Source organism: Streptopelia decaocto (genome assembly GCF_964273445.1).
Source record: "Streptopelia decaocto genome assembly, chromosome: 8".
NCBI lineage: Eukaryota > Metazoa > Chordata > Aves > Columbiformes > Columbidae > Streptopelia > Streptopelia decaocto.
Genome location: NC_138662.1, coordinates 15643457 through 15662138, shown reverse-complemented (window position 1 = coordinate 15662138; position 18682 = coordinate 15643457). Strand labels below are relative to the sequence as shown.

The window sequence follows — 18682 nt, the reverse complement described above, 5'->3', positions numbered from 1 at the left end:
TGATGAGCACACATTTTCGGTAAAAGCTCTCTTGCAGCAAGAGTTTCATGCACAGAGCAGTGCACAGACCTGCCAGCTCCTGAAGTCAGTGCTTCACTGAGCTTCTGCTTCCCACCAGATGGGTTCAGCTGGAGCAAAGTGTTTGAGACACCCCCTTGTAAGGGTGAGTCCCTTTATGCACAGCTATACGTGCTGCACAGGCTTTTCCGACAGAGAGGTCTACCGCTTTGTAACAGTTCCCTGCTCCTCCGTATGGGAACGCTTAGAAGTCCAGCTTTATTTGATGCTGCTGTTGAAGGCACCGTCTCTGGGTTTGTAGCTGTATTTTAAAGTAAGAGTGAACTGAATGTTATAAGGATGGTTTCAGACATCTAATGAGTTAAACTCTGAGACTAGACAACCAGTGTTGTTAAGTTTTGCATTGGCGTGACATATATAACAAGAGACTCCTTAGGATGAGAAATAAACAGGAAGCTACACAAAAATAGAATTTTCTGATTTTTCTACACCCTACATTTTTTGTTCCATCCTGGTTTTGAAGACATAACATAAACCCACTCGTTGACAGACAACAACAATTCTGTATGGGTGTGCTGATGACTCCTTGGAGTAAAGGTCTTGCCAAGACTACAGATATGTTTGCACAGAACAATTAAGTAGGCTGAAAACAGCTACTGCAGCAACGCTGCTTCCAGGAGCGAGACAGCCCATGTCAGGGGTGACAACGGGTCCCTGCACACCCTGCCTTCCCCTGGGCTGCACAGACAAACTGCTTGACAGAGCGCTGAGCAGAAAGTCAGTGCTCAACACAAAGCAGAGAGCAAGCCCACAAAGCACAATAATTCCACACAAACTGCAAGCCAATCTGTTCGGTGCATTCAAACCCCAGCAATTTTTCATGACTGTCCAAGGAAGAAGGCGAGGCTTGCAGGGCAATATGGTGACACCACTAGCTGGCAATAATTAAACACACTGAGGTCTATGGTGTTGCATAATTGTACTGGTTTCAGGGACAACACAGGCTCAGGGTTACTGGGGTTCAGTCAGTAACAAGCCACATGAAGAAGTCAGTTAATGATGCAGATTTCAGAGTCATTTGATCTACATCAGCAGGAAATGCCAGATGGTTTATCTCACACGGTTTGTTCCAACGTGATGGTAAGACACCAGAAAAGACATAACGTTTGACCACAGGTAAAGCTCATGGTAACTCAGGAAGGAGCCGTTTCTCATGGAGACCAGAAAGTGATTTCTACTAACTTCTCTACGCCTCACTTAAGTTTGAACCAAGCAGAAGTTGGCTGCTGTGATCTTTACCTTTTATTTATTGTGTGCGTGAAGCTTACCTCCAGGGAGAATGACAGCACGACATCTGACTTGGAAAGCTGGTTCTCGTTTTCTTCTCCCATGTCAATTATTGAGGTGTTGTGACTACGCTTCAGCTTTTGCAGCTTGAACTCAGAGCCTCCTTTAGACACAGGCATGCTCTCTAAGTTTGCCATCAGGAGATTGACAGATGACTTCAGCTCCTCGATGTACATGTTTTCCATTTCTTTGGACACAAACTTTGGAAACTTGCGCTCCTTGGATTTGGAAACAAAAACAACAGAATGAATTGCGGTGACAATCAGCAACCACTTGTTGCACGGAGACGATCCCCCAGGAGCATCTGCAGAGAAGTTTGTGAGCCGGGAACTCCCACAAACCAGATGACAAATTACAGCTTTCCCCTGTGTAATGAAGAAGCATTATTGTTTGCTTCCCATAGAATTACTACTTGGTCCTTATCCAACTTCACTGTTTCTTGCATGCACTTGCATTTCATTCATTTTTTCAACCTGCAAATGACCTTCTTCATATATATGTATTCACAATTAGAAACATTCCAGGCTAGATCTCAGCTGAACTTTGTGACTGGCAGCAATTCACTAATGATTCAAAGGATGCTGACAGTTAGGGACCTGTTTTCCAGTCTCCCAAATGTGCTGGTTCTTTTTAAAACACTTGTGAGCAGTTGCTCCATTAGTTTTCTAGGTGCGAACGGAGCCCAAGGAGGCAAAAGCAGCAATGTGTGGGCAGGAGTTTGTAGTCCCAGTTGGAAGAAGGGGTAAAATACCTTTTCCACTACTTGCCAGGGCCTGTGTCTCCCTTCAACAAGACAACCTTTCACTGGGAGACCCTCCAGTGCTGCTTGTTGTAAACAGCCTGTTTAAACATTAAAACTAAAGGTGACAGAGCAAAACATGATGTTCCCAAACATGTGTTCTCAGCTTTGAACTACTGCCCACGCTCCAGCTCCACTAGGATCACTGGTATGAGCCCTACATCTTCTGACAACTCTGCCCATGCCCTGAATCTGCTCAGGGTTTGAATATCTCTCAGAGGGTTACGAGGGACCATGCAAAGCATGGGACAGCGAGGCAGCATATGCAGCCACAGACCTTGAGGCTGATGTGCAAAGTACCTTAGTGGCAATTCATAATATTGTAAAAAGCAGTTTGTAAAAGGTATGCTGGAAAAGAAAACGATGTCATGTTTCTTTTAGAAGACTGTCACCTGGCTGCTGAAAGAGTACCCTGCTGCACTAGTTTTTGCATCAGTCCTCAATAGTTTACACATTACAAGCTCATAGCAGCACTTGTACCGAGCAGTTAAAAGACAGTCTTCTGTTTCCAGTCTCAATCTTGGGAAGCAATTCCCTCATGTAAATTAGACCTGGTGTAAGATAAACTACCTAGTCAGCCTGTTTTTTTTTTCTATGCATTACATAAGTTGCAAGCCACTCTTAGGAAAAAAACAAAACAAAACAAAACACAAGTGCTTTGTAGATTTTGAGAACTACGAACATTATTGCTTTTGCACCCTGCTGCTGTCCATCTCTCCGGGGACTAAAATTTTGGCACTGCCCCTTCAAACCTCTTTAGAAATGCAGCAAGGACAGAGACATTTCACCAGCAACTTCTCATACCAAGGCTAAAACCACGTGTTTTGAAGTGATGCATAACAATTTAACTGGCACTGGGTCTGGTGATGGAAATGCAGAGCTGAGGTGTGGTCCCAAGTTACCCATTGGACTGGAGCTAGAGCTGGGTAAGGTCTTGAGGAAAAGGCAGTCGGGATGCAGACAACAGCAAGAAAGGATGCTAGTCACCACCACATGTACTTGGAGCAGGGAAGAGACAAAAAATGAAGACAAGCGTGGAAGAAGCAGAGTTTAGAGACTGCAAGGAATGACCAGTCCAGCAGGCTGAAGAAGAGTGGGTCCAGCCCCAGATGAACATATTGCTCTGGTGTCATCACAAGGTGTCGTTTAGCTGCCCCTACATATGCTCCTCCTTGCCCTTCAGGCCAGGTGACTGGGTGGGTGAAAAGCACCACAGGAGAGCAGAGCACTTGCTGCTGCAGAGAAAAATCCACTGGTATCTGCCCTGGTATCACTGAGCTATCACCAGTAATGCCGCTCTCATACAGCTGCCGGAAAAGTACAACATGCAGAGTGAAAAGCCTGTTCAGACTCAGCTTTAAAACACCTGCTTGACTTTGAGCATGATCCTCAAGCTGGCTGGCTCCAAGGTTGGGCTTGGATGGAGTTAGGCTCAGTGAGGGACTCTGCCTAATACTGTGCTGGCGTTGTGCTGAGCTGGGCTCTCCTGGGCACACAAGGGGGTAAAAAGACCCAGAGCTGGTCCCTGTTTTCCAGATGCAAGAACTGGTCGGTGAGGAAGGCTAGTGGGCATGGTGACTTGTTCAAGTTCACACGACAGGGCAGACAAGGGCTTGCAGAGCTGGAGTTCTGCAACACTGCAATCCCAGGTCCTGTTAGACTCCACAGCCTTCATTGCCTCTGAAATACAAATACTCTAGCATGAATTTCTTAATTTATTAACAAGGCATTAATTTGCCTTTAGCATGGAATCTCCAAGACAGCCACCTCAGGTCTAGTTTCATAAGCACAGTAAGTCTTCCTGTGCAGCAAATATGCATCAAAAGCTACAAACTGGATATAAAATTGGAAATGCTATCCTTTCATTGAACTGAATTGTGAACCTGTCCTATGCTAGCAGGAAAGTAGCCTTGCCTGGAAAGGAGGATATAGAGAAAGTTTCAAAGGTCATTTGGATGCCTCCAAAAGACATGAGTCTGAAAGAGCAAGCTTTCTTGTAGGCAGGTGCTGGTGTGATCTGACATTCTGGAGAGAAGGCCTGTAGCAGTAACGTGAAGGAGATTAAATATCAATACCTGCCAACTGCATCACAGGTAAGTCACTTTTACTTTAAACTGCCCTCCAAGCTGCACAGCTGCATTTTGAAGGTTGAATTCTGCAAGGGGAAATGTCAGGTTGTGTTTAGGACTTTCTCCTGACTGCCTCTTGCAGGGCCAGCAGTGGCGTGGTTTGTTTTCAGCATCCTTAGGGGAGGAATGGAAATGGCAAATTCTTGTCTGCAAAAAATAATTCATGAAGCTGCAGCCTCTGCTGGCTGCTACTGACCCATGTATGCATGTTGTGCCACATGCCGTAAAGAGAAAACGAAACAGGGAAACCAGGCAATCTCATTCCAGCACCCAGTGCCTGGCTACCCATCTCAGAACCAGAGCAGCAGCGCTCCCTGCAGGGGCTTAACATTTTGCCACAAATAAAACACACTGCAGGTTTTCATGACAATAAAATGGCAAAGGGCCAAATGCTGAACAAAGGAGCTGCAGTCGGTTTGCTGCTTTGCTGCACCATCGCTTGGCCACACGGTCCTTGGCCTCCTTACTATTTTTATCAGTGAAGTGGGAAAAAACAGAATCTACCTCCCCAAAGATGCAGCAGCAGCAGCTGTTGAACAGGAGCACTGGAGATGAGTAACTGCGCAGGCGCTGCCAGCATCCTCGTCAACGTCTGACAGTAAATGAACAAGCTCTGCTTTGCACACCTGGGCATCTTGGTGTGGTCACTAACAGCTCTGATATTACCTTTCTGATAAAACCCCACAATTTGGCACAGCTCAGTGCTGGGACTGCTGCTGAAAGGCAGGTCCCTAGCCTGGGCTATTTCTCTCTGATTAGACCTTTTTCTTTTCCTTCTTGTAATGGCTTCTTGATTATCAAGAATAGCCAGATAGATCACGCCAAATGACTTCAGCCCCATTAGGGCTTTATTGGTGACTGAGAGCATCTGATTAGGTGCAAGGATAAAATCTCAGCCATACTTATGTCAACAGGATCCAGGGTTTCTCTCCATCTATGGTCCATCAGAGGTGACATAAATCTGCACTGTATGAGGGTGTGATTTGCTCCTCAGGAGATGTCTCCTTATAGGAAGGCTCTCTGGAGAGTTCAGTTGAGTGCTCAGTTATGAAAACTGTTTAGAGGTTCTGTGTCTGCTGTTCCGGACAGCAGTGACATCCACACAGTGCAACGCCAGCCTCACTGCTGTTGTGCAAACCGTGAACACGCCTGGAACAGCACATCTGAAGTACCTTTACCAGGGCAGCATCTTACCTATGGGCAAGGAACTCTGGTGCCCAGCAAATGGCACAAACACCATTAGGGCAGTTCCTGGCTCCTTTTAACATGCCATCACCCCCTCCATTGCCTACCATGTAAGTTTGACAACGAGGGCTCAGACATGCTCTTGCATTGGAGCACTTCAAGACAACTTCTTCCCTACTACTGAGGATTTGTAAGGGTTTTGCAGGAATCTAAACCATTCTGGCTCATGAGGATATTGCAAGAAGCACACATCATAACAGTTTCATCCGTACTTGTTGTTTGGTTTGTAGTTAAAAATCTGCTCGTTTTTAACTGGTGATTATTGGGAGAAGAAACATGTGAGGGAAGGACAGGACCTGGGGGGCTGCATCAAACTACTTATGTGTTTCTACATGAAGAGTTTGTTAATACAGAGGACATTTTTTTTACCTTAGCAATTTGCTCTGCCATTTGAAGACGTCCATCTAACTCGCGTCTGATCTGTGCTGCTTGCTCATCTGGGTTGTCCAGCTGTATAAAAACAAAAGAGCAAATCAAGGTGAAAAATTAACCAATGCAGCACTTTTACAAGCAGTTCACTTCTTCAGGCTGACCATCTGTATTACATTATCAATTAAGTATAGCACAGAGGGAGCAGTGATGGGCCCTGATCCAGGACAGAGCCCCCAGCAAAGGACACACACAATGTTCACAATCCCAAGACACTACCAGGAGACTGTGCAGACCCTGTTTTGATGCCTGCCCAACTCTCTCCAGGGGCAGAGCATCCTCACTCCAAGGACTTACACCCACTTTGCCCTGTAAGCCTGATGGTGACTGTCTGAACCCCTGAAAAGCAGGGTGCTCTCCAGAGACTACCACTTCACTTGGGAACCCACAGACCCCCTTGCTGGGGGGCAGGACACACGGTGGCTCCAGGTCACCAACCAGACACACCCTGCCCCTGCTTGCCACCCAGAAAAACACAGAGGGAGGCTCAGAAGAAATGCACAGCAATAGCATTACTTTCTTTCTCTTTTGCCCCATATTGCTGCATCCCTGTTCTATCACTTGACTCATGCAGTTGGTTTTCCTGCAGTGTTCAGCAGAGATTTTTTTTTTTGTTTTGGCAACACAGCCCTGTGGTTCAGTGTTCGGCGTCTGCTTGGCCCTGAAATGTCTTCTGAGGGTAAATTGTTGTTTCTGCCAGTTAAGCAAGCAATTACAGCACACGTGGAAGAGGCACGGTGACTGCTGCAGTTTCCCACTAGTAGGACTCGGGGCAGATCTGTGATTTTTAGTAGGAATACATGGATTTAAATTACAAAACAACAAAAAAGCATAAAATCAAACTAGCCCCTGAAGGAGTCGATAGCTGCTGTAAGGCGGTGGCAATTTTATGCCTGCTTTCTAGACTCTAACCACTCTTTAGACTCTTTGGGGTCGTTTTGGTCACGGCACAAGACCAGAAACATGCGGCACTGGGGTGGTCACAGCACTGCTCCACCCACGAGGCACAAACTCAAACTCAGCATGGTGAAAAACCTCACAGTTTTGGTTCATTTACTCGAACAAACGTGACTTCAGACAGGAGGGCTGGTTCCTTCATCTGAATGTTGCCTTCGCTTGCAAAGTATCAGCCCTTCTGCCTACCAGCAAATGCAACTGCCACAAAACGCCATAGGTCAGCCTTTCCACCAGCCACTACACATAAGTGAGCTTTATTTGCTGGCTTTGGGCTGTGCTAACCACCTCCCTGGGTTTTATCCTCCTCTGGAGACAAACTGCTTGCCAGAAGAAAGGCTCCGCTGGCACAGTGCAGTCTGGAAAGTTACAGCTACAACAACGACAAAAGTTTCAGTTCTCAGCCTGACAAACCATGAGTCCATCCACTAACGTTCCCTGGATGGGCTGAAATACACCACTTTTTTTTTGTATATTTTTGTTTAGTTTTTGATAGCCTCCATTACTGATTTAATTCAAGCAGGAAAACGAGGCAGTGTCCTGACCGTGATCCAAAACCACTGGAGCTTCAATGACCTCTGCTGTGGTCACCCAGGTTTCATTCACACCAGCTGCACCACATCTTTGTATTCCTGACCCCAAAACCAGTACAGAGCCATGGGCCCCCAGCACCTTTCAGGATTAGCTGCCCCCATTAACTTCTCCATGAACAAATGTATCACACCACTGACCTCCACTGATGTGCAAGCACCTCTAAGAGCTGCTTCATTAAGGGTAGGAAATGTACAGTCCCAGTTTTCAATTTCTTTGCAACTCGGAAAGAGGGGGCATTATTTGAATTCCATCCAAACGACAGTAATTGAGGTTAATCACACACTACCCAAAATAACTCACATGCTAAATTTAGAAATCAAGGATGCTGCTGTGGAAGAGAGCTGGGTTTGTGGTGTGATAATGAGCCAGCAAACTGCCTCATTCTTTCTGCACTATCTTGATTCTGCAGATGTTTTCCAGTGATGCTACAGGTGTCAAAAACCATGCCAAGTGACTGCAGAAGATTATTTTTTCTTAAGAGGCAACAAGAGTCCTAAGCAGCCTCCTTGGTTGTGGTCGAGTGGGTAAGGTATTGCTTTTCAGGGCTGTGCTTCCCAAGATTAATTAGCGATGCCAAGCCAGGCAACTGGTATTTAAAGGAAAAAGCCAAAATATTTCCAGGCTGTATTTTCAATGACTTTGCATGATAGCTCCATAGCAAAACCTGATCTTTGAGAAAGCAATCACAGTCTGTTGTAGCCAACATAACATTTTCTTCTTGTTAACTCCAGAGAGGCACTAACAAGGCCGCCCTGCCCGCAGTCCCTGCGTGTCCTCTGGCATATTCACGCAGACGTCTGGTGACCAAGAGCAGTAGCCCAACTGCTCAACCACTTACTGCTCCTCAGCCTGGGAAGGGCTCCTGCTGCCGGCAAAGCAAGCTGAGTACATTTACACAGCCATAACAGTATATAGGGCCATTAAGAGAGTAGTGTTGGTGCCCATAAAATATACTTTGCTTGTGAAGGCAAGGGGTAAATGTAAGGCGTGCTATCTAAGCCAGACCAAACATCCAAGTCAGGCAACACAGACCCTAGTATCATTAAGAAATATCATTAAAACTCAGCTTCTTAGATAGAGAAACAGCTGTATGCATGCCCACTTTGTATTCAAATACTTGACAGCCAAATATAGAAATGATTTACAAAGTCAAAGAGAAATTGAATTAGTTTCATTCTGCATTATGATTATGTTACGGGTGTGCTATGAATAAAGCAAAGCTATAAATCATAAGGTTGCCCCAGTCAATTAAATGTGAAAAGTATTATAAATTTCAGTGTATATATGATTTGTCATATGTGCTGGGCTTTTCTTCAGCAGCATGCCACAAATATATGACGTACATAATTTGCAATTCTCAACTGATCATTACCCAGCTGCCTGCTGGTAAATTAGATGTTTTCATACGTCTACTGGCATACGACATTAGTTCTCTCTGCTTGCCCTGCAGAGATTCTTTACGTTGGTGTAATGGTTGCTAAAGTGAAAGAATAAAATCAATAAAAATTATGTAGATCAGATTCTGAGTGGAACCCAAAACTGACGAGCATCGCAGCTAGCCCATTGCTCAAGGCATTGCAGGGCACGTGCTGACTTTAACCCCTGGTGAGTGTTCAACTGCAAGGAACAGATCGGGCAGAAGACAGGGGTTTTTACATATAAACTGTTAATAAGGAATAATTTTTGATGGACACTAGTAAACGAAAGAGAAAGGTTAAATTTGTTCTTCATGCAAGTTTGACAATTTTAATCACTAGTAAGAACCAGCCACTAGTCTGCAGAAGCAACTATTTGCTTCAATGACCCCAAAACAAATTCAGTGTGAGACTTTTCCTCACGTTATCCCAGAGGGATGGAGGATAATCTCTCTACAACTTTGAAAGGCAGAAACAGAGGCAAACCCACCTAATTAAGTCATAATATCTGCAATAAGACACACAGGCACCTACCAAATCCAGGCCTAAAGCTCAGCTTCACTCACCCTGGGAAACACCAGAGACAGTTCAAGGACATGAACAGCGTCAAGGAAGACTTTAAATTTCTGTGGTTTTGGAGTCAAAGTGTTGTATATTTAAATCTCCAGCTTCAGTTTATCACTGCTTAAAGCTGACACACTTACAATTGCAGCCCTGGCTCCAAATGCGATGCTGGGGCGGTAGAGGTTGCCTTCCTCTTTCCTTCTTCATTATGCCCAAAGCCATTTTGCTCAGATGAACACCTCAGACCGACCCACCTGCTTAGGAACCAAGCAAGGTACGTCCCTCGTGCCATCGACACAGCCAACCCGCCCAGCCTGGGGACGATGCCAGTGACACAAATGACACATCGTACACAGCACTCAGGTGGTTGATAAGAGTGGATCCAGCTGTGCCACTGAACACATATTGATGGGGCATGCTCCCAACAGACACCGGTGAGCTAAACACCTATACCTACTCTCTGAGATCCATGCTGTTGGAAAAGGCACTGTTGTAAGCTATAAGGTTTCATAATGAAATAACGTTGTTGTAAATTACAAGAGTTTACAATGAAACGGTGTTGTTGTAAGCTATGAGGATTTATAATGACAGGATGGAACGTACAGATACAGCCTTCAAAGATCAGCCTGGTATTTACGCCATGTGCCATGGACGTGACAGGTATTGTCAGTATAATTGCCATCAGCCCCAGCCAGAAACCGTTGGGACCATTTAACAGTTTAATCCCTCCCTGCCAGTCACTGCTAATGCTGATCCCTGCTTCCAGCCAGAGCAGCAAGCGTCACAACATCCGCGTTCCTGAAGCATCACTGGGGCCTGTCTGAAAGCATCTCCTCCCCCTTTGAGAAAAGTGGCAATGCGGTGGTGAATCCAGCCGTCCTCCGCTCCTGCAGAGAACAAACTCTTTGCAAAGAGGTTCCGGAAAACCACATTGGAAATGCTCTGGCAATGCGAACGCTGAGCTGCAGGAACTTGTTCTGCAATGCACTGGGATTGGAAACAAACTCAGCTCTTCACCTACTGGAAATGAAAGCATTTAGACCAGGTCTCCATGAAATCCATCAGCTGTGCCTGTTTTCCCCTGCAGCAGCGTTAGCACCCAGTGACAGACGATCCCTCTGGTAAAGCCAAAGGCAAACACAGATGGGCTGTGACTGAGCAGGGTCTGCCCTGGCTGGGGACACTCTCAGCAGTCTCCAGCTTTCATTTTCTCTGTCCCTGTGTCCAGCACAGCCAGGGCGTATGAAAATCCCACTTTGTGAATGATTGTCCCTGAGTGGAGGACAAGAACAGAAGTTGTTACCTACTTGTGTCCTTCTTAAGCCTGACTTAAGTCCTTTCAAAACAAATAACATAGCCAAGTACCTGTGTCATGTACAGTTACAGCTGCCAAAAACCTGAAGGAGAAGGTCTCAAAGCATTTGTCCTTCGACACATCAGGAGCTCTGTAGCTCAGCAAATGGTTGATTAAGTATTTCAAAGCAAACATGCTGCATGTGAAGGCTGAACAAGATACAATATAAGTGACAATTTCTTAGCTTTGATGTAGGGCTTTAGGAGAGATCTTTGTGTCATAAAAAGTGGCTTCGCTTTGTGATGCACAATGAGAGAAAATACTGAAAAATTCATAAGCCCCCCCATCAATTAATAATTAATCTATCAGCCCAGGTGTACTCACAACTTGTGGCATCAGCACCACGGAGTGCTCCAGCTGAAAGAAACAGACGGCCCCCAGCGTGACTCACTGCATGGAAGCCCTCAGTTTCTTACAGAAAAGCACTGTTCTAAGAGATAAAGTGACATGAGACAGGACAGAGTGGCACGGTGAACCACACACGGCTGCCTAAGACACATATATGTTGCCCTGGGCAACATGCTAATCCTCTGAGCAACAAATTGCAACCCAAGGACCACTGGCCACCTTGAGGTCTGAAATGGGAGTGAGGAAGATGAAGCAAGGACAGCTTCCCTGTGTTATGCACCTCCATGTGTAAACAAAACCAGCAGCATCAGCACAGCCTGACCATGGATTCAGCAATTGTCACTGATGTGGTTGGAGGGAGGATATTGGAAGAGCTGGAGGGAACCAGGAGGACACATCCTCTCCGCACTGCAACCCATACTATCCCCATTCATCCTGGGAGGACCATTCTCCTTGTCCCACTGCATGACAAGGATGCCCAAGGCCACCTCTCTGACCAGTCACACTTCCCCAAATCAATCTTTTAGACTCTGAGTCATGCAGAGTATTTCTAGCACAATGTAAAATTCCCCTTAATTCAAGGAATTACAATCTGTGCCTATTACTTCACCAAAATTTTCTTTTTCCCTCCTGTCAGCCCCAGCTTCTTACATTACCCTGGGGCTTCAGCATCCCAAAAGGTGACAAACCCCCTCTCCTGGGGAAGGGACCACACCATTTTGCTCCTCTGTAGGTAAAACCAGCCCTGCTGCAGGATTTCAATTGCAACCAACTGCAGCTGCACATTATCGGCTGTTTGCTGCGGATGGGCGCCTGCTCCCATTATCCTGGCAAGCTCCTGGGTTATCTAATGAACCACTGCTGCCGTGAGAGAGCAGTCAGGGGATCCTGGGGGGTGATTTAAAACACCAGAAAGGACTTGGATAATTCAGTAAGGGCTGATGCTTCCCTCTCTAAGAGAAATCTTATTTCATGGTTCGCAAATTTTAGGGTTGCACTAGACTCGTCGGTGAAAATACTCCCCAGGTTGTTCAGCGGCTCCTCCTTGCCCAAGTGCTGAATCTTACAATACTGCAATAAATCTCTGCGCTTCACCAGCCACCTGGGCTGCCCGGGCGCTCGCCCATCGCATTCCCCAGCAGACGCTTCACCAGGTGAGGTCAAGAGATTGACCCTCGAGTTAACTCGAGTCTAAACACTGCCTTCTGGATAGCTGTTCACCCCACAGGCTGAGCCGATTTCCATCATATTTCAGAGGAACACTGGTGGGATGTGCAGGTAGAGGTTTCTCATGCCCTCCTTGCTGCTGGGAGCAGCAACCATGGGTATCTGCTGCTCATCTGCAGAGAAATGATGAATCAACTGGCACGTGCAGGTGGCGTAGTAAGGGCAGACAGGTAATTGGCACAGATCCTGAGCAGGAAAAGTAGACAAATCCCTGCACCATCTCTGTTACGGACCTGCCTACCACCAATTCCCCATCGCAAATTTGCGATGCTGCACCACGAGGCTGAGGAAAGCTGAGACAAGTAAACCAAGCATGCAGCTTTCCAGCAGGTTGTGCAAAGATACCTCCAGATTTATGTGTAATGATAAATCAGAGTAAACGAAATGACAGAATCAGCAAAACGGGGAGGGGAAATAAAAGTGCTGCCTGCCTTTGCAAATGTTTTGCAAGCTGTTAAGAGAAGGGATGGCGTAGCAATTCCACTCAAAAGGCTTGTCCATTCCATCTGTGGCCGGAGAACTTCTGAACCCTGCAAATCCCTCTGCAAGATCATCTGTGTGAGGTGTACAACACTGAAAGGGCTTAAAAACTAAGCTGTCCAGAGGCTCTGACCTCTGAGCATGCCTTAATACCCTCTTCTTACGGCATTGCATAAGGGCGATTGAAGGCATGTGGGCAGCGTACCCTGAGCTACCGCACCACAAAAGAAACCGGAGCTCTGGCTGGTTGATGCAGCCCGAGGTAGATCACTACATTTAGCTTACTTGTGTTTCCTTACAGCTTATCGTACACTGAATTTCACATCAGTTAACAGGAAGAGAATCACCTGAATTTGCCGCACACAACAATAAACTACTCTTAAGTTCCAATAAATATGGACAGCTAGAATTAACTGCAATTAACTCATCACAACCATCACAGAAGAAAGATCTACATACCCTCAAATTCTCATCTTTTGCTTAAAAGCTTAATGGTGGTTACAGTTGTCACGTAATTCACAGTGGGCTTTGGCCTTTGGAGTTAAAGCAATTTGCACGAGATTCTGGTCCAGCAAAGCTGCAGTCTCTTCACACTCAACAGGATTAAAGGTGACAGAATAAGATGTGGGAGCATCTCCAACAGTATCTATGGAACGGGTAGGGCAGGGCCAAGGCTTCTACATAGAAACTCACATCACCTTTAAAAGTTCCCCACTCTGTGCAAAATGTGCTCGGGGCCGAGATCTCAATTCCTGTTGATTCAAGCAGGGAACTCAGATTTTTCTTGCTCTTTCATCACCATATTGAGGGATTTTCAACTGATCGCCATGGCTGCAGCACCTGAAATTCCTCCACAAATGCAAGGTGGCAGCTTCTGATGTGCTTCAGAGAGTCACAGCATATTTACACATTTCAGGTCAAAACCTCTACTTGCTGATGCCTGGCAGAGGAGAGTATTTGGGGATGAGAAGGTGTCCTGGTTCGTGCAGTGGCATGGCGATAGATGCCCTTCTGCAGAAATCTGAGCAAAGAACTGGCAGAGACTTTGGCCACAAAGAGCAAGGCTTTAGCTCCCTTTTATGCCAAACAACCTGATATCAGTAGGAAAGGAGGAGAGAGAATGTAGAGGGAAGGTTACAACTCCCACTTTTTCAAGGACTAAGATAGCAAAAATTGCAATGTTGCCCAATACAGTTCATTTTGGTATTTGTGAAGTTTAGATTATCACAGCCAGAGACCATTCTTCTGAATGGACTGATGTGTTTCACACTGGTTTGACACAGCAAACCTTCTCGTGACGTCAGGAAGAAAGCAGTTCAGAGAATTAAGCTTCTAGGCAACAAATCCTCAGCATGCAAAGATGTCGCTACATGTTCTCAGTGGACAGCATCCCAAGGGAGCTGAAGTTGCTGGTCCAGCCTGTGACTAGGACCATGCTTCTCCAGAAATCTCTGTATAGGTCACCATTAGACCCCTTCCTACAGCAAGCAAAAACTGGAAGGGAACTTCCACAGCAGACCTAGCTATTTTCAAACCCTCCAGGTTGCACCTAACACTCTATTAAATGGTATCAAGTCATCAAAATCTACAACAGAAACACCACATCCCTAAGTCCCTTTGGTCAATACATAACTATTAATAGTTAAAAGTAATCATTATTATGATGCCACATTACTATGTTATGCTCATTAAAAGGTCAAGTCCTTGCCTTTCGTAGAACAGTACCCTGACAGTTGTGATATGAGTCATTCTAAAGTTTCTGCCCTTGAAGAACCAGTGGCAGAAAATGGATGTACAGCACCTCTGAAAAGGGCTATGTGGAGCCACAAGCTGTCATGTGGGATTTAACCCCGCACAATACCCTTGTGAGATGCTCTGGCACCTGCATTAAGATCAAGGATGTGAGAATAATTGAAGTAGACAGAGAAAATCAGTGAGAGGCACAGTTACGAAGAAACAAACACAGGGAGCAAAAATGGGATGCTTCTAAAAGCAGCTAGTCCGTAAGGTGAGAGGAGGAGGAGTTCAGCACGTGGCACTGTGTGGGGGAGATCTTAGCAGATGGGGCAGGTCTTCCCATGGGGCACGCCATCCTCATTACTTACTGGTGAGGATGGTCAGCCTAGCAAGCCATCTAAGCAATGTGGAAAATGCTGTTATGTGTCCATATTAAATGTAAGATAAATAATTTATGTGTACAGATACTATAACAACTACAGAAGAAGATGCTTCAGCCTGGCAGCAGCAGCTCCTGCAAAGCAGCAGGACACCCCACCTCCTTTTGCATGGCAGCCCGTGAGGCACAGTATGGCTGCTCCAGCTTTGCCCTAACCAGCTCAAACCATGCCAGTTGTGAAGCTGGGACACAGATGGGGTATTGAACCACCCCACCATGAACGTGGGCTACATGCGTGCCCAGCTGACCCCCGACATCCCTCCCATCGGCTGAGTGAGCTGTGATGGTGCTCGTCGGCTCCAGCCAGACCTGCTGCAGTCACTCAGCCCACAGCAGCACAGGGATCACAGGGGGTTGTGGTTGTGCCCCAAAGGACAGGGCAGTGCTGCTCCCCAGGGAGACAAACCCCAACAGCAATTACCCACCAAAGTCCAGAGGGTGCTTTGTGCATCCCTCCCCACGGTTGGATGCTGCTGTCGCAGGCTGGCACCTCACGGCTGTTCTGAGCACCGCTGAACCTGTGTGCGAGACACGGCTCCCAGGAAGCTCCGCAGAACATCTCTTGGTGGATGTGGCTGGGGACATGCCTGGAGAGACACCCCTCTGCCTCCCGCCCCCAGGACCTCACTCAGCACATCCATGGATGGAGGAGCCGCAGCTGAGAGCCCAGCAGGTGCAAAGCTGGAGATGTTCAGTCTCTTACCCTTCATTACATCAACCCTGCAAGGAGACCCACTAAGACAAATACCTGTATCTGCTGGGCATGGACCGCACGCAGCCCTGCATGGGTACAGGAGGATAGGGAGCAGGCATCCCCTATGAGAACAGGGAGGGGCTTTCAGTGTCCTGGGGTGCAAAGTCCTCGAAAATGCTACAGTTTAAAATTCCTCCTAGTCCATATCTCATATGGATGTTCAAAGCAATCTCCGGGAGCACAGCAATAATACGTATGTGCAGCATCACGAGTGTCGAGTCTTTACCGTGTTACCACGCTGCAGATAATAAACATTTTCTTCTTGGCGAGAAGAAAAATGAATGCTAATGGCTTTGCCGACCATAACACACAGACAGCGCTGGCTACAGACCTCAATTCCTGACACATCAGCTGTAAAAGGCAACAGTCTTTAGATAACAGAGCACTGAGGCTTCAGGGGCTCCCACCAGACCTGGCGCACAGCAGCGAGAACAATTAGTTTTTTTCCAGAATATGTTTCGCATGTAACAGAAAATATTAACTCGTGTTACAAATATTTATAAAAAGTCAGACATAATTAAGCTATTTGCAATTGAAAATTAATAATCTAAAAATTCAGCCATGTAGACAGACAGTGTTAAATATAACTGCAGTTAATGCGAGCTGATTTAAATAGACATAGTAACGGAGCAACAGAAAAAGGCAGTCGATCATGTTCCCCGTCATTAACATCCTTCTCCACGTGGAATACTATTATATGGAGCTTTCAAGCTGCTCTGCTGGCCAGGCCGCCCTGCACCCTCAGCCCCAGGCAGCAGCGATCACCACGAGATGGCGAACGGAGCTGGTGAGTATTGCAGAACCCTGTCTGCAGCCCCACGCAGCTCCGTCACAGGCTCTTCACAGACTCCATGAGAGACGTGTACCCCAACATCTTGTGTACGGGGGGAACAAGGCAAAAAAGCGGCTGGTGCCACCCCGAGTGTCCTGCTCTGTATTCAGGAAAGCATCACCAACTTTCCTCCAGCCCCCCTCCAGGCTTTACCTGCCACCTCTTAATTATCTTTCCTTAGAGCTCAGTGTGGATACAGCCTCAAAGCAAAGACCTTCCATCCCCAAAAGGTGGAGAGCTGTTTTTCACGCTGCTTTACTCATTATTCTTTGCATTTAAAGCCAAATAAAACAGTAGTTGCCCAACACCTTCATCCCAGCCCAGGCTGGACTACCTCAGCTTTGGTACGTACCGGGATGCAACGCAGCTGGAGAAGATGGAGAAGCACCCCCCCACCCATGAACCCTGGAGGGGAAGCCCACCCTGGGAGGGCAGGCAAGGACAGGATGGGATGGGATGCTGGGGGAGATGACACAGTCCTCCGCAGCAGAGTTTCACAAACAAAAGATGATTGAGTTTAAGATGGGACATGGGCTGGGTGGTGGGTCAGGTCTCACTGTCACTGCACAGTAACTCTTCCAGACAGCTCCTCTGCAAGGAGCGCTCTACCTCCTGTTGCTTGAGGAAATGAGGTTTATTTCAAACTACATTCAGCAAGGCATGACCTTTTTCCTTTGAATTTGTTACCAGGGCAGGAGGCTTTGGCTTACAGAGCTTGGGAAAATATATTGGACGCTCTGAGAGTACGGCATTATAGTCTCTGCTATTGTTGAGGTCTCTTGGTGCTTTCTGAATGGCAGGACATTGCAAAAATAAGGTGATAACCTGCTCTCTCTGATCCAATTTCATCTATATTGTATCCCCAGTCTTCCCTTTAAGCTTCCACCGAGGGCAACACACTTCTTATGCAGAAAAGACATGCAAGAGAGTGCGGAATCCAGCTGTGAGCTGGAGTGCAACCATAACTGCAGGTCCACAGTGTCGGTACCTGCCCATTTCAGATGGCAGCTGAGGGTCTTTTTAGAAATTAAGAAAAGCCACCAATGAAGAGATTAAAGAGAAAAGCAGTGCTTGAAGCTTTCTCATGGGATTCAACTTTTTTTGCATTCTGCTCCATAACCGGGTCAAAACTACACTACTAGAGCCACCCTGTTGCCACTATAAAACCACAGGAACATACACACACAGAACCTACAACTGAAACTTCTCCCCTCTGTTTCTTGTTATTAATCAAGTAGTTTGTTAAAGCAGATCTGTGAAAATCAAGAGAGGAAACCAGTGCTCAGGGCACTGTAAAAACTAATGTGTGTGCAGGCACTCACAGGGTCAGATTGCACCCTGGCTGCGTCTTCCTCGGTGGCTGTCTGTCCCTCCAGCTGGAATTACAGGGAAAAACAACAGGAAAAAGCAGCTTCTGAAGGGACTGATGGCCTAAATGCTGTGAACTGTTAAGGAAGATGGAGGACGTGAGTGAGAAAGCTCGTGTTGGGAACTGGCACAGCTGGGAAACGCTCCGATACCTGCCTGTGGTGCTTTGCAGATGCAAGGGAATCAACTGAGGATCATGCTGTGACCTTGCACGAAAGCTGAGGGAATAACAGAATCACCTGGCTTACATGCTGAGCGAAATCCACAACAGATCCCACCCCCTCAAAAAGCATTCTTTTTCAGATAGTTTTCCTTACTACATTTTTTGCAATCTAAAAAACCTAAGCTGTTCTGTTTCTGAAACACTTAGATCCATCTCAAATCCATTCACTCACTCTTTTTGAGGAGGGGTTTAGAGTGGAGGATAAAATATTGCTGAAACTACCAGTTCCTTGAAATTCTGAAAAATGCTTCATTCATCCCAAATCTGCCTACGTTACGAACCGCGTGGAGGCTCACTCCGCTCTGCGGGATGCGTTTGCTGAAAACAGAAATGTGAGATTGCCTCTTCCCTATGCCACTGGGAGAAAACCAGCAATCCTCCCCCGTCTTCTCCAGAGCCGTTTTCACACCCAGCAGAACACCTCCC

General features: G+C 46.5%; 1 protein-coding gene across 2 annotated transcripts in view; it reads right to left on the bottom strand.

The window, feature by feature from the left end:
- Positions 1 to 18682, bottom strand: part of CADPS (calcium dependent secretion activator) — a gene marked incomplete at its 5' end in the record, with an annotated part of 214825 nt that overhangs the window by 134023 nt on the left and 62120 nt on the right. For both annotated transcript variants that reach the window (XM_082059905.1, XM_082059906.1), the window contains 2 exons: positions 1347 to 1583; positions 5908 to 5988. In XM_082059905.1, coding sequence (XP_081916031.1) covers positions 1347 to 1583; positions 5908 to 5988 — 318 coding nt within the window. The remainder of the gene's footprint in view (positions 1 to 1346; positions 1584 to 5907; positions 5989 to 18682) is intronic.